This window comes from Pezoporus flaviventris, unplaced genomic scaffold (assembly GCF_033815535.1).
Source record: "Pezoporus flaviventris isolate CSIRO_AGI_PZ_B2104156 unplaced genomic scaffold, CSIRO_AGI_Pfla_v1 ptg000002l, whole genome shotgun sequence".
NCBI classification, from domain to species: Eukaryota; Metazoa; Chordata; class Aves; order Psittaciformes; family Psittacidae; genus Pezoporus; species Pezoporus flaviventris.
The window spans coordinates 49254476-49282105 of NW_026892550.1; the positions used below are offsets into that span (position 1 = coordinate 49254476).

General features: G+C 39.5%; 2 protein-coding genes across 3 annotated transcripts in view; both read right to left on the reverse strand.

The window, feature by feature from the left end:
* The window catches only part of TRMT10A (tRNA methyltransferase 10A), a 296095-nt gene that overhangs the window by 125827 nt on the left and 142638 nt on the right, over positions 1–27630 (reverse strand). The window lies entirely within an intron of this gene.
* Positions 31–27177, reverse strand: DNAJB14 (DnaJ heat shock protein family (Hsp40) member B14). Of its 2 annotated transcripts, XM_061477586.1 has the most exons (10): positions 26824–27177; positions 25571–25600; positions 24604–24606; positions 20828–21002; positions 10969–11114; positions 7778–7963; positions 7277–7371; positions 6509–6618; positions 5966–6138; positions 31–3384 (listed from the first exon to the last, which is right to left on the reverse strand). In XM_061477586.1, the coding sequence occupies exons 1-10, from the start codon at positions 26954–26956 to the stop codon at positions 3260–3262; spliced, it is 1176 nt and encodes a 391-aa protein (XP_061333570.1). In that variant the 5' UTR covers positions 26957–27177; the 3' UTR covers positions 31–3259. The 2 variants fall into 2 exon arrangements, with proteins under 2 accessions (XP_061333570.1, XP_061333561.1); XM_061477577.1 differs by lacking the exons at positions 24604–24606; positions 25571–25600 and having other exon boundaries at positions 26824–27175.

Here is a 27630-nt window from a genome sequence, read left to right on the forward strand (position 1 = left end):
GAATTTATAGGACAAACAACCTTAGAAAACATTCTTGCCCTCTCATTTTAATCCTTTTACAGCATTCATTACAAAATTACATAAAAAATGTACATAATTTAAAGTTGTCTCTGCTGCCTATTTAAATGCATCTATTACATTTTAGTGCTATAGTGTTCTACTTTTCTTGCAAACTTGTAAAAGAATCAAGACTAAAAAAAGGTTAAAAAAAAAAAAAAGTAAAATTAAATTTAATCTTGTTTTACCTGAACAGTTAGAGAACTTGTAGGGAAATGTTCATCAGATGTGAACACTGAACACACTTGTGACTCAGGATGCTCCATAAATAGAACACAGACTGATCGCTATAATCTCCCTTTCTCATTAGGGTATGTCAGAGTCATGTCAAAAGTTTTCACTTTCTGCAGGACCTTCCTGCTTGCCCTTGTAGAAGAGAAATCAAAAACCCATGCATGTGCTATTTTTAATTCTAGATTAAATATACAGGTAATGTGTAAGTAGAGTAAGGAGTTAATTCTTGGTAGCTAGAAAAGTTCAGGGATTTTTAGTCAAGCCATTCAAAACCAGTTTGTTTTTTCCCTTTCTTTATGATACCTTAGTTTAATGAGAACATCTTCTGAAGAAAGGTCAAATGCAAATACCCAAGTACTCCACTCTCTTCTGTTGGCATCTTGTTCGTAAGAAAATCCATTCTGAAATTTCCAGCAGATTCCTCCTTTTTCCTTTTCTAAAGAAAAAAATCCTTCAGACTTGAGAAAACAGTAGCAATCATGAGGACAGAAACACCTACGTGGAATATTGAAGGAACATTTGCAGGCCACATTTAGAGCAGGTTAAATGTTATGCTATGGGAAATAACAGCATCCTTCTACATGTCACTGCATATTTCAAAGCGTGCCACCGTTCAATCTTTTAAATACTAAGTAACTTCCCTGAAAATGGCAATTGCAGTCGATAATCCAGTGAGATGTAGCCACCCAGGTCTTGCTTTTAAACTACTGGGACACCTGTGCTGCCACAGCCACTGCATGATTCTGCTTTGCTGAGGTACCTACTGATAGCAATCTAGCCACCCTAACACAGCCCAATATTCGTCCATTTACCTGCTTCTCAGCTGCTGCAGGAGCAGGGCAGACATAACCCAGCCGATTCTATACGATGCTAACAGCATCTTTTCACTCTGACTTCACTGTTCTGATATTTGATGTGTGTGTGGCATCTGAACTAAAAGATCACTCTGTAAGCTCACACTCATCTGTGAATGGGAAGGCGCAACTACTTATTAAAGCCTTTGGAACAATTTTCTTCTATTAAGAAGACACAGGAGTACCAGTACGTACTTTGATAGTTTGTTTTCATTAGTATAATTACAGTACATTCTGGACAGTTACAAAATCTGGGGAATCATGTTTTCTCCATAAATTTCTATTGCAGACTTCAAACACATGGATGCCTTTCCATTACTTCTGCATGGTTTTCCTACGATCTTAGTAAGGACATCCAGTACAGCAACCCTTTTATTTTCCCATTTGTTTCAGCAGCTGTTAGTTCTGCTTTGTACCTCAGGCTTTCATGTCTACCCTGAATGCTGGTTTAGCTGCTTACTTAGAAGCCTGCAGCTAGTCCCTCTCATTTTACACCAACATTTCCAGTGGGACAGCTTAGAAAAGGTATATAATGCAAAATGATTTCTGGGTCACTCAGAGCAATAGCATTTAGTGTATCTCTAAAGTCAAGTCCTGCTCTGGATCAGGAGGAATTCCAATGAAGGCAGTCAAGTATTTAAACATTCAGTTCAGAAGAACTTGGCTCCACATTAACTGATAGCATTGCTCAAACATAGCAGTTTTCTCAGACAAAAAATACTGCCCTTATTAGGAGCCACCTGGCATTCTCAAATACAAGAAAGATTCGCCTGCACAGCCCTGTTAAAATGTAAACACATCAGCTACTGAACCTAAAAACAGTTTCAACGTGCTTTTGATAAACTTCAAGTACATTGTACTTAGCTGCTTCAAAACACCTCTTTGCATCAGCAGGTGTGGCTACATATAGTTTCCACGTACAGACCAGATGGTATGTTTGCTCACATCTAGGAAGTCTGTCCAGCAACATTCTGGTCCAGAAAAATGCATACTCTACCTCTTCTGCCCTGGGACAAGCGATATGGCTCTGACCATAGGAGCCTACTGCAAGCTAGCAAAGCATTTAAATAGTTGGCGGAAGTGTTGAAAGGCACATAGTTTGTCCTTAGCAATGTTTCCCTGTTCTACCTGTGGTACCCATTGAGGAATCAGTGTTGGGACCTAGCTTGAAATAAAAAAGGAGTAAGAAAATGGAAGCCTGACAGGAAAAAAAAAAAAAAAGGTTGCCTTTTTCTAATTTTTTTTTAGCTTTAAGATTTTACTATTGCATGTTTTCCTCTGCCTTTCCAGTGAAAATTCAGGAAGCTCTGGATGCATGTTAACCATACGCATGGATTTACTACTACTGGAATACCAAATGGTAGAGCTGCTGTAAACTGCTGCAAGTACTAAAAGCAATGCTTATAATGGCCTGTACAGCGTTTGCAAATATTTACTTGGAAAAAGAGATCAGCGTAGTTCTTAGGTTTCTCAGCATTGCTTAGAAACGCTAAAAAACTACAACAGCTAACTGCTACTCTACACCAGATCAATGTACCTCAACAGATATTTAGGAATATATGCCATTATATTTAAAAATACCAAGTTCCTCTAAGCTGGTAAACCTAGAAGATTTTACATAGAGATAAAATATTAAAAATTCTTGCTTCAACTCCACACTTGACATCTGAATAGGAGTAATGTAATCATACTATTTATTCCATCAGTGAGACAAAATGTTGTATGGAACTAAATTTCTGAGATTTTTAAATAGAAAGTCATTTAACTCGTATATACACAAAGTGTTCTTTCCACAGATATTTACATGGCAAATATGTTAGAGGAGAACCACTATGACTAAGTCTCTACAAGTATAGCATCCTTTCTGAGCTATTCTCTCTGCTGAAAGAATTCACAGAAGCTTGGAAGTAAAATCTAGACAATTAAAGTTACCTATATTTCACAGTAGGTAAAGAAGCCATTAAATGATATTTCAGCATAAGGTTTCTGGAAACAGCTACACAGTAGAGTTTTACATCCACCCCTCTTTTCCAGTATTCATGGTGAAACTAATCTCTTCTTAATTTACAAGAGACAGAATGGCATACATAAAGATGGATGCAGATAAGTGTAGTTCATCCTCCTCGATAGAGGCTGGTCAGCCGTTCTAGTTCTTTGCAGTTGTCCATGGACATGGAGTCTGCTTTCCTTCGGAGACGGTCATCTCGATACACTTTTGCTGCATAAAGTAAGTCTGTTTCTTTGAGGAAAAAAAGAGAAAAGTTTTTTTTCAGGTTAAAACCTGAATACTTTGCACAGAATGCATTTCCTTCTCAAAGCTGTGTAAAACACCTCACATTTAATCCTCGCCCTTTTCTCCTTCTATTTTGACTACACCACCCCAACAGCACTGCTACAGCTTCCCTTTGCTGGCCCTTCACAAGCGTTTCAACTTTTTGAGCAGAGAAAGTGGCAACAGCTTTCTAGCACCTGTGCATTTCATACAGCAGTATGTGATTAAAAAAACAACAACAAAAAAAAATCCCCTACTACTTCTTCAGACCTCATAAAACAATACAAATAAAGGTCACACTCAGTGATCTTGCATATTATTGTCAGCTCTGGTGTCTTGTCTGTGCCCAAAAATCCATTCTCAATGTTAAGTCCATTACTTCAGCTGATGCTGCTTCAGACTGCCAGTGTTCAGAGGTATTAATAAAAGAACTCTCTGTATTATACTGGTGTTCAAAAGCTTGACATTGTTAAGCATTTTAATTGTATAAAATCTTTTTTACCCCTTCAACTCATAATGGATTAGCAAAGCTTTCTTAAATGTCAATCAACAGTGGAAAAATTTTAACTGTCAAGGAGATACAACACACAACAGCTATTTTAAAGTCATAAACCCACAAAATCAGCTGTTCCTATAAATAGAGAAAATCTATTAGGAGCCTCTTACCCAAAATCAATTTGGGTAATAAGATAAATTGCAAGTAGCAAACAACATGGCAGTCACCACCTTCGGGTAATCTTTCTTCTTTATACTACGGTCAGATGCTTCTGTAGTCATCACATTTCTCTCTGTAAATATGTATATTATACAGAAGCGTGGGCCTCTCTGCATTGTCTGGGGCTGTTAATGCTTAAAAATCTAAGCATGTCAAGAATAAAGGCTGAAAGATGGGAAAGGTATTCTTTCTCTTCTTTCCCTCCCCAGGTGGAAACTGTGCATCAACTAAACCTTTTCAAAGGTATTCAGACAGTAAATACATTACAGGAGACACAAATGTAACATGCCAGTAAATCTAGGTGTAATAACTAAGTCAGTGAAAGCAAACTATCCTTCCAGATCCACACTCTGCTGTAAAAATGTACAAATCATATGTCCTCTTTTTATTTTTTGTGCTGGATTATATCTTTTTTTTGTTTGTTAGTTAACAACCACGTCTCATTTTTGTTAACTATTTTATTATAAGACTACCAATCATTCATCTAGCAACCACCTGGAGATGAAAAACTAGGTATGAAAAGTGAACATATTCAAACATTTCAAGATGATCAAAGGACAAGCTAGTTGGAAAAATGCAAGTTTCTGGTATTTGCTTATGAATTATACTTAAAAGCTCTGATGATTTCCTGTGTTTGAAAAACCTGGAAAAAATTATTCTCACCAAACCTAGTAGTCTGGGAAATAATCCAAAGTGTTTACCCCAAAGCACTGGTGTTTCTCTTGCATACATGTGACCCATCAGCACAATTTTCTGCCCAGCAGGTCTTTCCTGGGCACAATTTGTAAAACTGTAGAGATTTACTTGTGCATAAGCAGTATGTACTCATGAGCAAGGAGTGTAAAATCTCCAGGAAGCATTGGGCCTGTTATGCAAAAGAATGCATGTAGTCTTGTTCATGTGACTAGCTGTGATGCCAGGTTGTTTTTTTACAACTGGGAGAAACTGAGGGGCCATCTCAGCTAAAAGGCGTGGCATGACTGGACTGCAGAAAGTAAAGTTGTGCAGGAACACATGATTTCACTCAGAGCATTCTGTTTGATTCTGGTCAGTTTACTGACAATTCATGAATGAGTTTATCCAGTAAGTTATTACTGAGGCTTACTGCCTGAAAAGTTGAAACCATCTGGTTTTAACATTGACGTAATTTTAGCAGCACTGTTCTCATAGAGCATGAAAAGCTCACAAAATGAGCACAGATAATAGAATAACAGGTTAAAATTGATGTCGAAATCAAGGCTATTCAGAATTCTTATGCTTTAACACTGAATTCTAGGCTTCTGAAAGAAAATACCTCCTTGTATAATATTAAATTAGATTAAAAAACTAGATGGCAAACTAAAAAAAAACCCAACCATTTTAAGGTCTGATACAGCCAAGGTACCAAGTCCAGGGGGAAAAACTATTCAGCACTGGCAAAACATTAACCACTGATTTGCAGCTTATGAAGTTTAACAGGATGCACCGTGTGTCACTGTGAAAAGCACAGTTTGTATGTACTGTGGTTCCTCCTCCAGAAACATTTATGTAGGTGTGTCCTGTCCTTACAGCAATTTCTTTCTCATTATCAATTCACTGTAGTCTTTAATCTTTTGAGAACTGGTCACAGATAATAGAGTGGCAGGTTAAAATTGCTGATGATTTGCAGATGGTTGTTAGGTCACTGAGTAAAGCACAAAAATTAAATGACACTGGGGACCCTTACGGAAGTGAGAAACAGCTTGATTTCTCATTAAAACATTTTAATAATACAAGCACTTCATTCCTGCCTGAGGCAGTAATTTCTTACAGTAATGCGTGATTTCATGAAAATACACATATTGCTAAACTTACTTTGTTGCCTCTCCTTCCAACAGTTATTACGAATATTGGACACATAATCCTCTTCCACACTCTTTTCCACTTTCTGTAATGACTCTCCTTTGTATTCATTTTTAAAGTCCTTGTTGACATAATAAATGACACGCAAGTTTTCCGTCTGCATTTTTATGGTCTGCCCTGTACTTCTGCAAAAAAGGAGGGATTGGGGAGAGAGAGACTAGATACTTATTTTATAGGCTTTTACACCACAAATAACACTTTTTAAAAAATATTGCTATTATAGAAGAAGAGCATGAAGAAGAGCATGTTACTGAATTTGTGATTTCAAGACAAGTAAAGAAATGAACGGCTGCATAATTTGCCAGAGAATAAAAATTACTACATTTACCTGAACATTAAGGTTCTGCTGCTTAAACCCTTGATCTTGAAAAAGCCACATTAGTAAGACTCTTGTTTCTTGTTCAACAGAAGGCTCTCTAAAACACTTCTAAGTGGGAGAGGCTGATTACAATAGCCTCCCTCTGTTTTAAGCTAATGTAATTGAGCATTACTTACGATCTTGGGTATAAGGCATAAGGAGGGTTAGATACCATCAACTGGCTCAACAAGGAGACAAGGATCAGTACAATAATAGGCATCAGCTGAATGAACATAGAGAAACCTCCCTAAGGAACAAAAGAGATTCAGGGATTTCATAAAACAGCATCAAGTAAACAGATTTGACAAGATTTAATGCTAAGCATGACTTTCTGCTTTAAACATTAAGAACTGCTAGGCAAGCTACAACTGCAAACACTGTATCGTTATCTTAACTTTGTGATGCATACACAATATTCACAGTGCTCAAGCTGCAAGAATTCATGGGTTAGCTGGTAGCCACAGTTACCAACTGAAGAGTGTGATTCAGTTACATTCTATACAACGATTTGGTCTCACCTATACAGTTGTATGTAATTATATAGGACTATATATAATTCGTATAGATGAATATCAAGCCTTAAGTTCAATTCGTACCTCAGCCCAAATAAATGTTTAAATGTAGTCAAGGATTAGTGACCAGAACTAGTGGCATACTTAGGCTAATACCAGTCACTAGAAAGATACTGACATACAACAACAGATTTACAAAACCAGACTGTTATCTTCTCAAATTTGTATGTCTATTTACATTAAGTAGTACAACCTGCCAAAGTTTTAAAATAGGTAACTGGCAAGCACAAATTCTCCTCTGCAATACAGAGCTCCTGTGCAATCACATTGCTGAAAGTGAGTACCAGCAAATTTTCCAATCCATAGTTTAAAGTCAATGGTGCTTAAACATACATCACCCCTCTCTTCCTCCCTCTCATGTCCACTCTGACGGTGCTGATTAGGATGACTGTAGCCAGCACGACCATTAGAAAATGAATGTACACTACCTAAGGAAAGAAATATCCATATTTAAACCATGTAAAAAACCCAAAAACTAGAGGTCAATACACAAGCATCAACATAAACCACTTAGCATTGCTGCACAATGGCACATAAAATAGCTTTAAGATATCTTACAACTTCAAAGTGGTTTAAAATAAATATTTTAAGCTCTAAGACAACTGATTTTCTTATTTCATGTACTGCAGAATCACCATAGTAACCCCAAAGAACTGAAACTTGCATTTTGGGGATTTAGCAACACTTGCAGGAAAACCAAAATGTGATGCAGATTAAAGAATTGAGGTTGTAGGCAGGCTGGAGTAATTTTACTGTTTTACAGTACCACAAACTCTAATGCCACTCTGGGGAGTACCACTGTATCACAATGATTATGCTGATGTATACAAATACCTGTTGGAAAGGCCCCTCCAAAAAACATGTTGAATAGATCCTCTGGGGTAATATCTGCCTCACAACCTCTATGGAAGTTGAATCTGCCGTTGCTAGGGTGACTGCATGTTTGCTCTTCACTGCCTGTAAGGTCATACTGCTTTCGCTTTTCTGGATTACTCAGCACAGCATACGCGTTTCCAATTTCTGAAACAAGGAATAAAAGACAACTCCCATAAATGAAAGATATGAGCTATTCCAGCATGAAAATTGCAATTTCAAAGTCAGGAATAGGCAGAGAATGAGGTCTTTTACTGTATGTTACAATTCAACTATAGTAGAACACGGTCCAGAAACATCTCTACTTTTCTTAGCCTAGCTTCCACAGAGTTTCCCACCAACGCCATTCAAAGCCTTTTATCCTGTTGAACTAGGCAGAAGGCAGGAGAGCTTTGTTTCTTTTTCTAGGGAAACACCTACACTTGTGGAAATGTTCTCGCTCACTGCAATTACTAAAAAAGCATCCCGCATTACAATGAGAGCTTTAAAGCTGGGTAATTGCAAAGTTCAGTTTGCTCTAGCAGCCTAGCTTAAAAACATCATGGACTCAGTAGGTTTATTATCTACAAGAGTATTAATGTCTTTTTCCGTGTTCTTCTTAAGATATTTTACGGATTACATTAATAACACAACATTTTGCATGATGTAACACGCATGCACAGCAAGAACATGTGTGCTCCTAAGGTTGTCAGTATGACCTCAATGTTTGCAGCATCTGGCCTGGATGCTTGCCCCCATTTATGCTACATTATCAGAAATGGGCAACTTCGACAGTAGAAAAGGAAAAACTGAGTTAGGTGAGCACGGACAGAATCAGTGTGAAAAATCACAAGCTCTGCTGACTTTCCAAACTTTAACCCTAGTTGCTGTGCACAGACATACAGTTCTTGCAGACTGAAGGAAAATCTCTGCTGGCACTCAAGGAACAATCTTCACTCAGTCTTATCTTCATTAAACCTTTCTGCTTTCCTGTCTCCTCTCTCTTCCAGGCTGCTCCAACAAAAGGCTTCTTTTGCAGCCAGCCAATGCAAGGCACAGGGATTGGTTTTCAGTGTTGAGAAGCCATCAGTCATCAACATTTCGAGAGAGGTGCAGCACTACAACCTCAACACGTGCAAATAAGGACTATGACTTTGCATAATTACTGTTTTCAACCTTATCCAATTGGGAAAAAGAAAGGAATTTAATGAATCTTAACTATGTGCCTTTTAAGATGCCCTTAGAAATAATCATTAGTAATTCCTTTAAATGGAGGAGAAAACCCAAAGAAATTAAGCTTGGTAATGTACACTGAGAGCATGATACACACTACTGACACCAAATATTGCTGCAAGGTTCCTCTTGTATCCTCTATTCAGCACAAGGATAACATTGGTAGTAAAAATCTATATTTTCTCAAGAGTTAAGAATTTAGGGAGACATAAATCAGGTGACTGCAGCTAAAGAGAAGACAGCATACTGTCACAGTATGGTCAGCATAATTCACAACAGATTTGATTCAAAGATAATTTTCTTTAAATAAAAGACTTTAAAAAAAAAACAAACAAAAAACCCACCCCAAACCCCAAAACCCCCTAACTGCTCAAAAGTTTCAAAATAAAGCTTTTGGATGAAGTTGGTAAAAGAGATTCCAAGAGATTAAAAGTGAATCCAGGAGATTAAAAGTGACTACATTTGCACAAATTTCTTAATCTGAAATACAATCTTAGGGAGACCGTTCTATACAAGAGAAGAGCTGTACTATGTAGCTCAAGATCTGAGTACCTTGCCTAACATCAAACTCCGTTCTCTAATGTGGCCTTTCAATAAATAATGCATTATTATAAAATAATAGCTATTATTGTGAAACTCCTTTTCTCAGCTGGACGTTAGAAACTCATCAGACACTTTTAAAGGCAAACCTAAACAATAAATTTACTCAGCCATACAAAAAAGGCTACAATCATTTCGAAGCAAGAAAAATGCTACCTTTTATTAAGTTATTTTTAGTCAACAAGATTCCCCTACAAAATGGTCTGTTCACTCATCTAGTTAAGAACCAGAAAATGAAATTAAACTGAAGACATGAAACTTGTAGAAAGCGCTAATGTTAAACAAAAGATTAAATAATAAGAAACTGATTTCTAGCATTTCAAAGGTTATTTAAAATGCTATTAACAAAGAAGAATTATTTTACTCATAGGGCTGGAGTCAATTTTATAAGAATGACACTTTTTATTTTAGATAAAGCCATCATGTAGCTGCATTAAAATAATCATTAACCATCAACCTTCCTGCTATAGTCTAGCCAATTGTCATCTGGAATTGTTAGTATATTATTATAATTACCTCTTAAATTACTTCTGTGTCAGAAGTCTTACTCAACAGGACATTTTTTTTTTCTTTTTTTCCCTTCCCAAATTTAAATCCGATCCATTTTTTCAAATGTCTGCATGTAAACCTCGCACAGGAAAAAAATAAAATAGATGTACCACAATCATATTGTTTGTTTATGCATGATCATTTCTCACACATTCACATTTTTCTTCATCTCTGTCTGAGATGAAGGTGTACTTTTCCTTAAAAAGCTTTTCCTCAGCAATTTCCCTTGTGCAGGGCTAACAACAGGTCAAGTCAGACTAAATTCTACCTGAAATAGTCAAAGGCAACTGTTAATAAGGCCATGTTTGAACCCAAGTGTTTCTGTGTGGAAAAAGTAGTAAAACTACATACAAACAAGGAGTTCTAAGGAAAAGGTAACAGTGTGGCACATGAATCAGTAAAAACTGCATTTTGCTGTCAGATATTGCTTTGCTTTTTTCAGGCTCAAGTAAAGATTTAAGACAGTAAGATTCAATTGACTACATTAAGTCAACAACAGTAAAAAAGTGCAAGCGGTTTCACAGATCAAGTATTCACTCCTTGTACCTGATAATTAGAGATAAACTTCTGAAACCGAACCCTACTGCAAAAGCCCACATAATTTATACTTCTAGGCATATGTTAGGACAATAAAGATCAAGTAGGTTCTTGGATAAAAATGTCAGTTTAATATTAGGTACAGAACACCATACTGACAATTTTGTAAAGACAAGTGACCAATGCAGATGAATTTCTGTTCATCTGACACAGCTTAATCACAAAAGAAATCTGAAGTGAAAAAGGGTTTTTACTTTTAAAAGCCTCTGTTGCTCCAGGTGCATCGTTTTTGTCTGGGTGGAATTTCAAAGCAAGTTTTCTATAAGCCTTCTTTAGGTCTTCTTCACCCGCATCCTTTGACACCCCAAGGACTTCATAATAGTTTTTACATTTCTTTATACTGCAAAAGGAAATGAAGTAAAACATTGTAAACAAAAAGATGTAAAAGTACTGTGTTAGGACACGGCTGCAAATGAGGTAATCCATTACACTGATGCAATACATTACATGTCTCACTTTCAATATAAAATTTATTTAAAAATCCACTCCAGAAACAAAGAACGGCATTTTTCATAATAAACTCACCACTGAGCACAACAAACGATCATACTCAAAATTACTTACTATGTACATTTATTTTACTACTTCTACTGTAGAACGACTAGAGTTGTAAGAAATTGTTCCAGTTTGCAATTACTGTAGCATTTCCTCATCCCCAATTTATTTGAATATTGATGTTAATAATGCGTAAAATGAAGATTCCAAATTTATTCACAGAGCTAGTGGGTAGGAAGGCCTGTTATGACTGTCAACAGCAAATGCTCTCTGGTATGCAAGATTTAAACCAAAACAAACAATACCTCCCTTTCTCCAAATAAAAGTCAAGTTGTAACACCGTTCAAGCATTCACTTTTCAGGGAAATAAGGCATATGAGAATACCTCTGCTGCTGGGAATACACCTGGATCTTAAGCTTTCTGCAAGTATTTATGTAAGTTCATAGAAACAATAACAGCTTCAGCAATTGCAAATTCATCTCATCTCATATGTTCAATGCAGCTTTATTTAAACACGGAAATATTCTTCCTGTAGGCCGTCTCACTCAGACAGGAAAAGCAAAACCTGGAAATGATGTAATGATTCGGTAGGCTTTACAATACCCAGAAGAGAGAAAGAGCAGTTACAGACAGCAGAGAGAACATTAATTCTGTGTGGGCAGGAAGAACTACCAAATCAATAAATACAACTTAAAACCTAAGTTACTCGGATAAGGATACAGAAAATAAGGCTAAATCACAAACTTGCATTGCAGAAATGAGGCACATTGACATTTGGTGCATACCAAAAGAGAAGGCTCGTCCAAGCAAGAAATATAAATTACATCCATAAATACTTTAAAAGCTTTGTGTGAGACTCTTCATATGGCTGTAACTGTGCCCACATTCTCTTAAATAGATGGATTTCTACGTAAATATGGGTTTAGTGTTGCAAAGACTAGACACAGGGCAGCCAAGCAGAAAAAGGGGAAAGTAAACCTCTGGCATTTTCATGAAAGAAGAAAGGGTACCCTGTAATTAAGGGAATGCTAGCATCAGAAGTACAACTACACCGTCGTGTGTGTCCTTCATAGTTCACAGATTGATCAAATCAAGTTCCATGTGAGGGATCTCTTTTCCTGTGTTCAAATAACACAAACTTTTGTGGAAGTCTTGGTGTAATGCTCACAAGAGCACTGCATTGAATGCATGCAGGCAGCTGCCAACACAAATATCCAGTCACATAAATACAGTTCATTATATTGAACTAACATTTAGTAAGTTCAGGAAGCTGATAAAGCTAACTAAAAAGAACACATCATCAATAAAGAGTTGAAAGAAAATACATTAAATTATACTATGAGTACTAGAAACTTGTTTGTTCATTTGTTCATTCATTCACAAGAAATGTACTGTAAAGATCCCTTCATCCTTAGCCTCAAGACCTAGATCACTTATGAACTGTAGCAAGAAAACACATTTTTATTTAAAGTGTAATACTATCAAATTGAGCTTTTATTTCAAGAAATTGTTATCTCAGCATCCCATCTAAGTTCTTCTCTTCAATAATTCGGTATCTGAATTATCTTTTGTGGACCAGACTCTTCAGAACTTTGGTTGATATAAAATTAGGTGATGAGTCAATGTTTGGCAAAGTTACTTTATTAGCAGTAAAACTGCAGTGAACATTTGTTCAAGTGTTTTAAGCACCATGTATTCTCAACAACTTTTTCCCCCAATAGTGTATGGCCATTTTTTCATGGAAGTAACAAACCTCACCCCCCCAAATCCAAACATGAAAGCATACTTCTTTGCAGAACCTATATGCATTTATTTCACAACTCTAGGATGCAGAGAGGAGAAAAGTGGAAAAAAAAAACCAAAAAAAACCAGAAACATCCAAGAAATACCAACCTGTTTTCCAACCCCCCAAAACTCACTTCATCTTTCTCCCATTCACAACCAGTGAAAATCCCACAGTGGGAAACTCTTATTGGAAAAGCAGGAATGGTCAGAATATGTTCAGGTCAGTGTGTGACCAGCTTCCGACACCACAGTCTGCCTAGAGCCAGTGTATCAAACCAGAGCTACTCCTTGATGAGAAAGCACAGGGAGAAACCTGCCTTGTGGGTCAGATGGCACTTGCCCTTCAAAGGGATAAATGCTATCACCCTCCATGCAACAACTATCCTGAACCTGCTTCACAAATGAGCTATTTTTCACTGAGAAAAAGGGTTCAGCCAAGGTGTAACACATCTCAGTTGTCTCTTAGCAAGTCTTTGCTGGTGATTGCTTTGTTAAACAAGACAATCTACAAACACACAAGCATCGCCATTGTAAAGTTCCCGATTTCATATGCAGCTACAATTTAATATTTCAAGCACATCTTACATCAAATCACCCTCATATCCTGACCTGCTACCCTAGGCTAAATGGCCAGGCTCAAACAAACCTTTGTGAATTTGTGACAGCCACCCCTGACTATTTATTCTCCCTTGTGTGTTCCTGTCAGGATGCGCACACTCACAGCAACACTGCCTACAGCAGATCTGTAATCGATCCTCCAGATCATTTACGCTGCCCTCCCTTCTACTGCACAGGACCAACACTGAGATACTTAACCCCTGTTCAGTGTTTAGCCTGTTGTCATCTTCAGATCTCAACCAAGTGAGTGCTGGCTCTAACAATCCTCAGCTGCAAACATAAGCTGCTAGTACTTTGCTGGATAGCCTGAGAAGCATGTGACTTCATGACAAGTCATGTGGAATACGCATATATGTGTGGTAATTTTGCACAGTTTAGCAGGACTTTGGATTAGGCAGATCAAGCTTTAAAACTGGAATACATTAAATGATTGTATAAATATATAGGGGCCAAACCCCCTACCTAAGGTTGGAATTCTCAAAAGTGACCCTGTGCTATGAAGCCCTTGCTACACTCTGCTATTAGACAAGAGTTTTATAACCATTGCTTTGCCATTTCAAGGCAAAAGGCATCTGGACTGTAAGTAGCTAGTAACTAGTTAATGCAAAGTTTTCTACAGGGAGGGAGTCAGTGACTTCTGCCAGGAGGTCCCCTACTGAGCACAATTCAGGGCAATCATTACAAGGTAATGGCTCGCTTTTTTCAGACAAGTCCATGTGAGTTATGCACCAAAACTTGTACGGCAGTAGCTCTGCACTAAAGATGATGAGACAACCAAAAACATTTAGAAGGTGCTTTCCAATTAAAGTTATCAGTGTTTGTGATGCTCTCCTGAGAGGCAAAACTCACACCACAAATTCAACTTGGTCAGTCTGTTTACAGCAGGACAACTGCATGGGATTACCAGGGCAATCCAGGTTTTACGTGTGCTGTGCAGTCATCAAGCTTCTCAAACACTGCTGGAGCACACAGCCCACCCCATCAGTGCCTGACATGCCACATACCTCCTCCACCTTAAAGAGATGAAGATCATGGGCTTCACACAGGGACTCTCCAAGACTTAAGTCCTCTTCCCCCTAACTGCCATTGTCCTGATGATAAATTTCTCTCCCGCTGCTGGGAGCCTTTGCAAGCTACGGCCAACCTGACCCTTGTCCCTCAGCAGAGGCAGGCCTTTTTGGACATATTTCCCAACCCTTATCTCCAGTAAACTCCAGATATCTGACAATCATCACACTGCCAGAATTCCTCACCCGGAGCACTGAACAGTCCTGTGGAGATCTGTCACAGGACAGATGGACAGAAGTAACCATCCCCTTCACATATGTGTGCTGTTGCAGGCTACACAACATTAGCCAGCAGAGGCTGGAAAAGACGAAAACCAGTGGAGGCTTTGGAAAAGTCTGACCATTGATGTTATTTATGGCTTTAACTGCATCCAAATCCCCTGTCCTGCAGCACTCTCAGCATGAATAACTAACTAACTTTCTGAAAGCTGCATTTCAAATTGTTGCTTGCTTGCTTGGTTTTGCTGTACTTAAGGCACTATAGTCCCTAGTGCTAATTTTCTTGCACATGCACATTTCTCCATACTAATGTTTCTTTTTAAACTTGCAATTTATCACTTGCTTATTGACTGCTCCTTTTGTACTGAACTGTTTGGGGTTTTTTTTTTTGTTATTTCTGGCTTATTTGGTGTTTTCACTGTTAATTTGTTTGAGGTTTTGTTTTTTTTTGTGAATTGCTTTTCTTGTATTTTTCATTCCTGGTTGGATCACTTCTGCATCTGAATTACTATGAAATTATTTCTTTTGTTTGGTTAATTTCTGTCCTTGCTGAAGTTTAGTCCCCTACCAGCACCTTGGCACTGTCCTGGTTAACAGATTTGTTGGCTGATTTAGGAGGGCATGTTGCTGGATGTTCCTGAAATAATACCTGGCTTTTACAGAATAGACTTCTCAAACACCATGAAGGCAAGTGATGGCTAACAATCACCCACAATCTGCTGACAGGGGAGTCTTGCTGTGACTTGCAAAGCTCCACTATCTCAAGTTGTAGCTGACAAGCCACCTGCAGTAGAACTGGTCAGCCAGTTTCAGACCATAGCAACAGCCAGTTCTGCCTGAAGCTGGATTCCTCTTCATGCTCTGATGGCTGAAGGCAGAGGAAGTCCTCCAGGAACTGAAATGCCTGCTCTCACCTGCAGAAACTCTGTGGCTATCACCACTGGTTCTCCTGTGACTACAACAATATGATGTGATCCTACTGCTGTGCTTCTTGTTTCACTTTTCAAATCTACAATTCAGATTAGGTCAGCATCGACAGCTTCTATCAGATTAACAAAACCTACCAGAGATGCTTGCATTTCTATATCAAATACCTGCAGTGACCCATGATCACTAAGTTTTAGTATGACTAGGTATTTTGAAGGGCCTTCCAAAGCTTTTGTCTATAAGCACAAGGATGGACAAAAAGACAAATACTTCAACCACTATCTCCAAAAGCTTGCAATGGGAGCCACAATTATTTCTCCCAATGGTAATCTGACCTGAGTGGCACAATGAGCAGCAATGTGAAAGTTAGTAACAAAGGACTGCGCAAGAGGAAGCTACACTGACTTCTGATCCCAGACGAGCAGAAAACCACAGTAAAATGCAGACCAGTTTCTACATGGGTCAAGTTTCCAGTAATGCCAGACAGCCTGATGCAAATGGCATCTTGCAGCTGAATTAAGAATGTCCCAGTCATCATTCTACTAATAACAGTTATCTTTTAGATGTCAAAAAGGTAATATGGAACATATGATACAGATTATTTACTAAAAAGGAGACATGAGACACCGTATGAATGTTAATATAATTTAAAGGAAGCCTGTATAAAGTGTATGACTTGTACATGTGTCTGAATTTATTTTTAATAATGTGGGAGACAACAGATAATACACACTTCACAGCATAAAAAGAAATGGGAAAGATTAGTACACAGCAGGCAAATGATCCTTTTTTTACTGTCATGCTAGTCCACAAAAAGGGTCTGCACATGTGGTGTAAGTAGGCAGACGTGAAGAGAATTTGTCTGAAAGTAATGAAGAGCGCTGATAACTGTAATTCTGATCAGCACTTCATTTGTTTTAAGTGAACTAGAAGAACAAGTTAGTTTTCTTTCTTACATAGATGTTTCATTTCCTTATCTCAGCAAAAGATGCCAATAACCTACATCCAATAGTGAAGGAATTGCTTTACAGTAAAGAGCTCAGAATACAATGCAAATTCTCCCTTTTTTGCTGTGCACACGATGCACTCAAGTTTATATTGCTCAGACAGCTTTCAATTGCCTCGTGACTCCTGGGGCACTAATTCTAAAAAAGACATAAGTCTACTGTGGGTCCTAACATATTTCTGCTAGTCTCCTGTCAGTATCTCTGATATGCAGGTCACCTAAAGTGTTAACGCAACTTGATCCAGACCTCAGTGACAAGATAAACATCTTTAAGAAAAAAAAAAAATGCACGTACTACAGATGGTATTTTCAAAGCATTTCAATTCAGAAGTAACAAAGTGGTCTGGGGTATCTCATGCTTCAAATTATCACACTGAAATAGTGAACACCGTTTCCACAAAGAACACAGCATCACCCAGCACTTATGCAATCAGTGGAAAGATATTGCATCTTATGCTTTTCCCAGTCGAGCAACTTGTTTGCAAGCTCATGTAATGCTCCACAGAAGCGTTACAGTAGCTTGCTAGTGATCAGCATCCCCTGTGTATGCGCAAAAAATAAAACCAGCACAGAGGTGCTTGGCTGTTCTCATACCTACTCACATTACTAGAGTAACCCTGATGAAAATTAATGCAGTTACATCAGTTACGGCTCTAAGCATGTCTTCACTATGCTTAAACCTATTGTTACAAGCAAATTCAAGATAGCTGGACAATTCCAGGAACAATAATCAGTGACCCAAGTGAGAGAGAGCTAAGAGTCTGTCCCTTTGTCCAATTGCTCACTAAAGCGTATACAGAAAAATCACTGGAAATGGCATGTATAGTTAAATCAGGAATGCCTTCTCTCGGTCTATATTATTAAGTTCCATTATTAACACAGAACCAGAACTCATAGAGGGAAGGATACTTGAGGATAATGACCACCTTTTGAATCATAAGCATACAAAACAACTGTTTGACAAAGTCAAACACATGGCAAAATACAGAATTTATTAAAAAATGAAGATATGCTACTTTGCTATCTAGAAATTTCTTTCCTTACAGGGAAAGAAAAATAAAAATCAAGCATGAAATACTATTTAAAACCAACTCTTCACACACAGTTCTTTACCTAATTCAAAGGTGCCCTGGTTTCAGCTGGGGTAGAATTATTTTTCTTCCTAGTAGCTGGTGCAGTGCTGTGGTTTTTTGGATTTAGCCTGAGAACAATGCTGGTAACACACCAAGGTTTTAGTTGTTGCCAAGTAGCGCTTACCATGATCAAGGCCATTTCAGTCTCTCATGCTCTACCAGTGAGGAGGCGTACAGGAAGCTGGGAGGGAATACAGCCTGACCTTAACTAACCAAAAGGGTATTCCATACCACAGCACATTCATGCCCAGTACATAAAACAGGGAGGATTTGGCCAGGAGGGACAGGCCTGGCATCAGTCAGCTGGTGGTGAGCGACTGTGTTGTGCACCAGTTGTTCTTGAGTTTTCATTCTTCTCTTTCTGTTGTCTTCCCTCTTCATTACAATTATTATAATAGTATTATTATTACATTTTATTTCAATTATTAAATTGCTCTTATCTCGACCTGTGGGGTGTACCTTTTTTCCCCCCTTGATTCTCCCTCCCTATCCCACCTGGGGGGCAGGGGTATGAGCAAGTGGCTGCGTGCTACTTAGTTGCTGGCAGGGGTTAAGCCACAACAAAACATCTGAAAACCATTCCACAGTGATATGGCAGAAGCATATGGTGGTGACAAGCTCTGCCCTCTGAAGAACAGCCTCCCCAGAGAGGCATGTTTCATTTAATTGCAAAAGTCTGGGGCCTGACTAAAACAATAACATATACAGCCTGATATGTTTCCAATTAGGAAGCTAATTCTCACTGTGGTTTAAACATAAGCTTTCCCTCAGCTATCATCACTACATGTACTATATTTTTCCCTTAAGTTTTAGCCCACTGTTTGAATGTAATCCTGTTCTCCTTGGCAAGGCACACACGTTTGTTAATTCTTAACCATAAATTTTCTAAGTGGTGTGTTGATGTCACAAGAACTGGAGACTTGCTCTGCTGATCACTGCATATCTAACCCAAAATTCAGTTTCTCTCCAAAGGTTTATAAACTGCTATTAGGTATATAGCATCATTCAAGGATAGTAGCATCATTCAAGCTAAGGTCAAAATTCTGGTTTAACAGCTGATTTTTAAGTTGGATATAAAATACAAATAAACATGAGTTGTTATGTAAGCTATTACAATTGCTCAACTGAAATATCTGGGAAGATTTTAAACCCCCAAATTTAATATTCACAAAGCAGCTTGTTGAAATAGGTATTAAGAACCAATGTTGCATCAAGATTATCCTTAATGTGCAACTTCTGCAAATGCCCTTAACTATGGTTCTGATCTCAGCAAACTGGATTAATTTTATCTGGTATCTAGTGAATTCCTTCAAGGAAGCAATACCCAGCACCATGAAAGCATACTAGGGAAAAACGGCTCGACAACATCATTTTGCTCAAGACAAAGCAGGCAACATGCTTTCTGTTACAACAAAGAAACAAAAAAAAGAACTTGAAGAAAGTCTGATGTCAAAGCAGACTGCAGCTCAGATGGGCATGTCACATGTGAGTGAATTCCAGGAATATAGTCTTCCTTGTAGCACCTTTCTGAGACTGTGCTACATGTCTTAGTTTGATCTAAGCCTCATTTCACAGATGACTTCTTTCTGGGTATTTTGTCTCACATGCATGTATGCACACATACATACACACACTTTGCACTCATTTTAACAGGTAATCTTTGAAAGTGGCAAAAAAAACACATGCTTATTCAGGTTTTACTTTACATGTGTCACAAAGGGTAATAACATTAATCAAGCAGAGATGATGGTAAATGAAAAGCTCTAGTAAGTAATAACACCAAGTGTATAGCCATGCCAGAGATACTGCTTTCTACCTGCCTGAATGCAGAGCAGAGCTGCTGTATCAACAAACCAAAGCTACTTTTCTTCCTCACTGTTAGCACAGCTGAACACATTATTGAACTTCAGGAAAAAGATCCCAAGATAGTATCAACTGCAACATACATTTCACATGCAAACCACACATAAATTTCCATTTTGCACAACAGTTCATCCAATCTACACAAATTAGGAGATAAGGACCTTTTGACCTCCCTTCTTCGGGCTCTCTTGAAAATATCTAGGCTAGGCTTACATGAAAATACAAATGGGTTTTGATGTGCGCAATTTTAGAGTGGCTGTATACATATTTCTTTAGCAGAAATCAGAGCACATACCAACCCATATTCTTCTCACTCCTACAGCCAATAAGTGTGTAATGATAACATGACTTAAGAGTTACTTGCCTCAGAAGGACATTTCTATTTATCTTTCTTTCTTTTTGCATATCCTCCTTTCCTGATGTTACCCAATCTTAATACTATCATGCTACATGAAGTCCATGCAGATATTATAATGTAACTCAGACTATGGGCTTCAGTGCTTCTTAGGTGCCTGCACTTCCAGAATGAAACAGTTTTAACACTCATTTAAGACCAGCTTGTACAGAAAATAAACATTAAGAGTGAGCATGTATATTGAGCATAAAAACATTTAAGAACAGAAACACTGTCCTGCAATTTTCATCACTTCTTCCATTTACCATTAGATCGACTTACTAAGTATTTTGAGTATTACCTTTATATAAAGTAACCTTGGTGGTTTAAAAGGAAAAATATCATCTTTCTCACAGAAAGTGACAATGTCTCACATTGTGTTTAACTGCAGCACAACTCTCCTCTTCCTTTTAGGCACAGTTCAGTACAAGTAACCCCTTGCATCTAACCTTGATTTTTTTTTATTGCTTCTTTAGATGCTAGAGCTGAAAGCATAAGTACATAATACACAGAATGAAAAAACAGCGATTTAAGCAAGGCCATACCTGTATACTCCTTCCATTTGGTCTGCAGTATAGCTTTTTCCACTTTCTCCTGCTGCAGATGCATTGTTCTCCTTCGTGTTACTGGGCTTACTTTGATCATTGCTACTGGCTGGTTTTTGGCAGTAAGCGCCTCCCCCAGCAGTACTTCCATTCTTTGTAATAGCTTCCAACAAAACTGTAAAACAACAGTATATCATAGTATCATTATAGGCATTAGAGATTAAGTTAGGGCTCTCAAGTATCTTAAATGGGAGCACCACAATTATAGAAGACTAGCTGCTACAACCTGTTTTCTTACTGATCATCACTTTGTACCATAAACCTTTCTGAAGCCAGTCTAGCAACATCTTTTTGTGGCAAAACTATGGAAAAAATGTTTCAAAATTAGTGACTGGACTCCCCTCCACCTCTGCCAAGGTAATTTAATACTGTAAAGTATCCTTCATTTCTAGATGGGTTTTAGAGGCACTGAACCTAAGCTTTAGGGTGAAAATACCAGAATACCTGAATAAGCAACTGAGGAATATTATTCCTCAATAAATAGGAACTGACCTAACACTCTAAAGAACCTGCAAATTATTCCACACAGATACCAAGCCCATCTCCAGCACGTTTCAGTTGCTACATACATACGCATTTGTAACATAAGCCATTAGTGGCCACAAACTGATGCTCTATATCCCTTCCACACAATATCAACTGAAATTCAAGCTACTGTTACAGGTACGTCAGCACCAGCCAGCTACACTCAACTCCAAGACCTGAATCTTGAAAATTAGCATGCTTTTGCTAGATCCTCTTTGAAATCCTCTTTCCTCCCATGTTCCAACAAGTCTCAAGTTTAGCAATTTAATAAATCATCATACACTAAGTCTTCTTTTTCTTTCCGGATATAAGTGTGTATCTTGGAAGTATCTGTTTTACCAATAAATCAGAAACAGTACTATTCTAACCTAAGGGACTGCACACAAAGCATAATGTAGATCAAAGACTATTAAATAGTTTATCTTTCCTGAAAAGAGATCCCTTCAGAGCAAGATGGCAAACTACATAGTCCAAGTTTGTTTCATAAACTGGGAGTTACTACCTGCAGAAAAAAATGCCATAATAAAAATTCCCCCAAAAATGTCCCACTCACTGTGAGAGCATGTTATAGTTTTAGTGTTATAAAAATATTTCCTTTTAGAAACTAGTGAGATGAACCCTGAAGGATTTTCTCCTAAAACTAATCTTAAAATGTCTCCTTTGATTAGCAAGGTCTCTCTTGAAGCAGCAGAAAACTGGGATCCTACACATCATAGCTTGTATCTCTCGGAAGCACAGGAAAGAGAAGAAAGCAGAGCTTTGTTTAAAAGGAAAACCACCACTTCCCTGAGATTGTCTCTTTAAAACCCTTCCATTATTTGTTTTACTTATTAATTCACTTATTACCCAGTGGCCGCAGCAGCCTGACGTACTGTGACTGAATAGCTACACCCGGATTAAACAAGGAGTCAGTTGACTTGAGTACTGTCCCTGCGCTTACGCATGCCTCTGCAAGACTCACCAGTCGATCGGATCAGGCTTTTTACTGCAGAAATAAAGAAACAACTAACATTTAGATGCCGAGTTGTATACTGAGGGGATGTTTTCACTGCAAATGAAGCGAGGTTCTTGAAAACAGGAAAGCTGTAGTGGCATTATGCATTGTAACTGAAGCAGTTATCCAAATATCTGCAATAGTTTATTCTAATATCATCTGTTACAGCATTTAAGGTTCTGCAGTAAATGAAGAACTCCAACAAGGTGACTATGTCTGCACACTAAGAAGTAATCAAGAAGAGAGATTTGCACAGACAGCGCCCTGAGAATGAAGCGTTTTCTGTCTGAATATCCTTTTTTTTTTCCTATCCAATAACAGTATCACGTGGGATCTTATTGAACATGTGACTCTGACTTACCCTCTAGCAAAACTGTCAAGTAAGTGTTATTTCAAATCTGCCTTTATATTGGCTTTGCTTTAGAAATTCCCCATCCCTACAGTAATGCTCATGCCAAATCAGTAAGAGATAACGGTAGAAACGCAGGTATAGACAATGGTTTGCATTTTTAACACCCAGCGTCTCTTCACAGCATGTTTAGCTGGTCTTTTCATTAACTGGTTTAGCTGCACTATACTTTCAACATCACTGCTTCCTAATCACCTCGGACCTCTCATCCTCATAATGGAGCTGCATTGCTGAGAGGACAATGCAGCATGCTTGCAAAAAATAATAAAACAAATCCAAAACCTTAAGTATTAACTTCTTAAAATAGCAGGACACAGCACATACAAACATGCTATTGTTCTACACTGAAAAAGAAAACTGTACAAAGGGTCTGGGGCCATTGTTTTCTTCAAACAAAAGATACAGTTCAGATATTCAGAAACATTTTTTTGACTCTTCTGTGAACTGCTGGTGGTAAAACCACTGCTGGAACTGCAGTCCTAACAGTGCGTTAAAGAAAACTTTCACTGTGCATTTAGGTATTTAAAACTAGGACATACAAGGAACCAAAGACTTATTTTGTTAGCAGGTAAGACAATGAATCTTATCTCCAGTGTGTCTGAAGGCTCTCTTGTGTGTACTGTTACCTGCTGCTGAATGAAAGATCCTTGCACTGCATTTGATTCCATTATGCATTGAACATGACCCCCACTTTGACTAATGGAAGAACTGTTTAATTCAGAATTCGTACTAATGCAACATTCTGAAAAACTAAGCTCACATACTCCTAAAGAGTTTGGGCTTTAAAGGCAGCATCAGAAATAGTCCAAGAAAATTTTTAGCAGCACTGAAAAATAAAGTTGTCCTTAATATAATTTTCTGCCTTCAACTCCAAACAGAATGGCACCTAAGCTTAAGATCTTCTCCTTTATTATCTTTAAATCAATTCTTACTTTTTTTTTTCCAGTCAAGCAACTAGTTTCCACTCAGCTGCAAGATGGATCATTAGCAAAACCCATAATCAAGCAACGTTTTGAATTGTAAAACCATTTTCTAGCAAAGTGACATCAACATGACCACTGCTACTATGAAGTCATTAGCTAAGTATCATTAAATAAGCATTGACCTTACATTACACTATTAAAGCCTTAAAATAGCACTGCTGCAGTCAGCGTATTTCAGACAGAAGCTCTGTTTAGCAAACTAAACTACACTGATAACTGAACTAGTGCTGAACGCACTTTAAATGCAAATGTCACCAAAACCAAACCACACACGGTATTGTTTTAGAGACAACAGTTAAAACCTATTCTCTGTCCTTTTATAACCTGCCATAACATCAGGAGGAAAAAGCATCAGTAAAAGATTCAGTGCTACCATTCTCTCTGCTTTTATCACTGATGGAACATCAGTTGTGAAAGGGTGGGCAATTGTTCTCAAAGTGATATTAAAAGCTACAACCTATGAAAAATCTGTGACTTCAGTGAGAAAGTGGTATTAACTACCTTCTAATACATACCCCAGAGAGAAAGTAAGCAGGTGCAGTGACAACTGGGGCTGCACCATACTGTCCTATCACCATACAAACCCAAAACATTATGACTGTAAATTAAGAATCTGTGTTAGAACCAAAACCTTGTTTCCTTCTCTCTGGTATATGCTGTGACACATTTTTAATTATCTGAATCATGAAATATTGTTTCCTTTCCCCACTGCTTAATTTATCTAAAACCCAACACTGATATAACAAAACAGTAATTTCATTTGCTCTTAGTCAGTGTAAAATGCCAGTTCTAACTTATTGCACACCTTCTAGTGCTGAAAAGAGGACATTCTGTGTCCTTGCAGCTTACTGCACTTTTAACAGGGCTATTTAAGTGCCTTGAGAACCTGGGGGTGGGGAATCAATGAGTTGGTGTTGTTCTGGGAGGAAATGGGATCAGTTGAAAATAACTATCAACCTCCATAGCTAGAAAACTGAAGCACCCCTAATTTCTAAGTACCTAGTTCAAATCAGGCCTAGGGTCTGATTATTTTTTTTTCAGTGGTATTAGGGCATCTGCAATTCTCATTAGCTTCAGATGGAGCTTTAACTGCCCGTCAGTTCCACAAACCAGGCCCTTGTTTCAAGCTGAGTATCTGAAAAATGAAGCACAAACAATTAGCCATCTCTAATGGAAACTGAGTGAAGTGACTTAACATCAGAGAAATACTGTGAAGCATCTAGTTTCAGTACACAGTTCCCCAGATTATAGTCCACTACCTTAACCATAAGGCCATCTTCTTCTCATCAGACGTACACCTCATTTGTGACACACTTTGCTAATTTCCACAGTGAATAAAACAAGCGTCCTACAGACAATAGCCTAATTAGCCATCTATTTCTTGCCCTGAATACTTTACAATAGTGGTTATGTAGAAGCAGCCCCACTTAAAGGGAGAAAAAAAAACCAACAACCAACAAACCCAAACACTCAAAACATAAAACAGTTGGAGATTTTCTTCTTTTTCCTGAAAGCTATTGTAACTCTTATCTTGGAGGTATAAAATGGTAACAAGCTATTCGCTGTCTTTGGTGGAAGAAGCTGGATTGAAAGCCTCAGCCTTCCCGTCTCCTGCTTCCAAAAAGCTGAAACTATTTTCATGCATATCATCTTCTCAAGCAGCAGAAATTTAGGGGAATCTAGCAAACTTCTGCTTGGTTTTCTTTCAGAGAGGTATGTAATGTGGCAAGAACATAAACACTACTATGGTCTTGATCTAAAGGAATGGTTACCTTTCAGGTTATTTACCAGCAACATCCATCCTGTCTTGCAGGAGAGAAAAAATAAAGACACCCCAAAAATCTATGCTATAAAAACCAAAAGCACTGATGAGACCTTTGTTTATTGTCTGCATAGAAGAAGTAGTTGGGAGATAACGGAGGTCAGAAAAAGTCCACTGGATCTGCTCACCTGACTTAAAGGCTTTACTACGGAATAAAATACAGCAAAGAACACTTCCAACCAGAATTTCACCCCAAAGACATGTTCCAAAAATGGTAAATGCTGAGGCCTTTAAGTCATTACAGAGCAATGAGTCTTTCCTGTTCCTTCCATGGCGTAGACAATGAGAACCAGAGGAATGCAACAAGTCGCTGCTGCATTCAAAGGACTTTCGAGCTGACTTCTGACACTATGTGACAGAAAAACTCCAAGACAAGTAACAGCTTTGTATACACTCAAATCCTACTATTGTTCCTTTTAAAAAATAATTTCTAAAACCCTTTTGCTAGGCAGATAATTATGTGTCAAGTTTCAGCACAGAAGCACCTGAAGAGCCAATGAAGTCATAGGGAGAGCCACCTATCCTGTTTTCTCTAGGAAAGTTGAATGCGTGCACAATTCCTATGTAGCTACTGCACAACAAGAAAGAGAAACGAAAGTAAACGAGAGGATGAAGACATGCCCAGTCTGGAGCTGCAGTTCTTACTGCAAGCCGCTAGCTAGGGGTAATTCACAGTGACAGAAGAGAAGCCAGCCTAGCCTGTCTCAGACCGGGGCCTGAGCTGTTTAAGCAGAGTCTACGTGGCTATGCTAATACTGATGGCCAAAGGGAGAGGGGAATGCATGCGAGGGCTTGGGCAGGCCAGAACGAGCCCTTTTGGCGAGGAGAGAGCTAGCCCCAGTGTCGTCCGTCCCCCCCCCGCCTGACGCCAGAGCCGTGCATCAGCGGTGGAAATCCACATGCCCTGAGCGCTCCTCCTGGGCACGTTAAGCATCACTTTAGCCTTTTTTCCCGCGCCTGAACCCCCCAGCCCGGGCTGCTCTGGGGGCAGCGCCGGCCCCGCAGAGGACGCGCGTGAGGAGCTCCCTCGCCTCAGCGCCTCAGCCTTAGGTGGCTGCCGCGCAGGCTAACGGCTCCCTAGGGTGAAGGGACCTCCTCCATCCCCCTTCCTCCCGCCGTCCCTGCAGCTCCCCCTCCTCCCGATGTAACAGGGCAGCGGGAGAGGGGAGGAGGGGCGGCCGCGGAAACAGGGCCGAGCTTCACCTCGGGCAGTCTCAGTCGGGTACAGCTTCTGGGCCTTGCCGAGGAAGCGGAGAGCACGGTCACGGTTGCCGGCCTCCAGCGCCTCCCGCGCGATCCCGATGCACTTCTCGGCCTCGTCCCGGTTCCCCTCCATGGGCTTTTCCTTCCGCCGCCTCCGCCCGCCGCAGCGCAGAGAGAAGGGGCCTGAAGCCAGAGCGGAGCCGGGCGGAGCCGAGAAAAGAGAGGAGCGGAGAGGGCAGGAGTGCGGGCAGGGACTCCCCTCACTCCGCAAGGCTCATCCCGCCGCGCAACTCCGCGCCGGCGGTACCCGCAGCCCCAGCGCGGCGCTCGGCCCCGGCACCCAGCCCGGCCCGCGCCTGCTTCCGGGAAACCGCCGCGCATGCGCCACCTCGCGGGCCCGGGGTCGCCCCGCCCGCCCTACCGCCAGCCCCGGGACCCTGGCAGCAGCCCTGCGGAGGACCTACGCTGCAGCCAGCGGCACGCTCATCCCTGTCGGGAGCGCTGTCGCCCATCCGCACGTCCGCGGGGCCCCACTGCCCTCCGGCCACAGCCTGCGGGAGCCGTCTAGGATGGAAAAGTACCGGGCGGGTGGCCGTGACTACCGCTGCACTGCGGCCTAGAGAGCACCGCAACGCCGGCCTGCTGCAGCCTTTGTGGAGCCCGCGAGTTGTAGTTCTTTAATTAGCTGTGCTTGAAGGGGCCGGCTAGCACCTTGTAACAGCTGCCTGTTATTAGCAAAAACAATCACACCCTGCCGAGGGCTGCGTTGCTGCAATGAAAACCCTTGAGTGGTGCTACAGTGAAGCA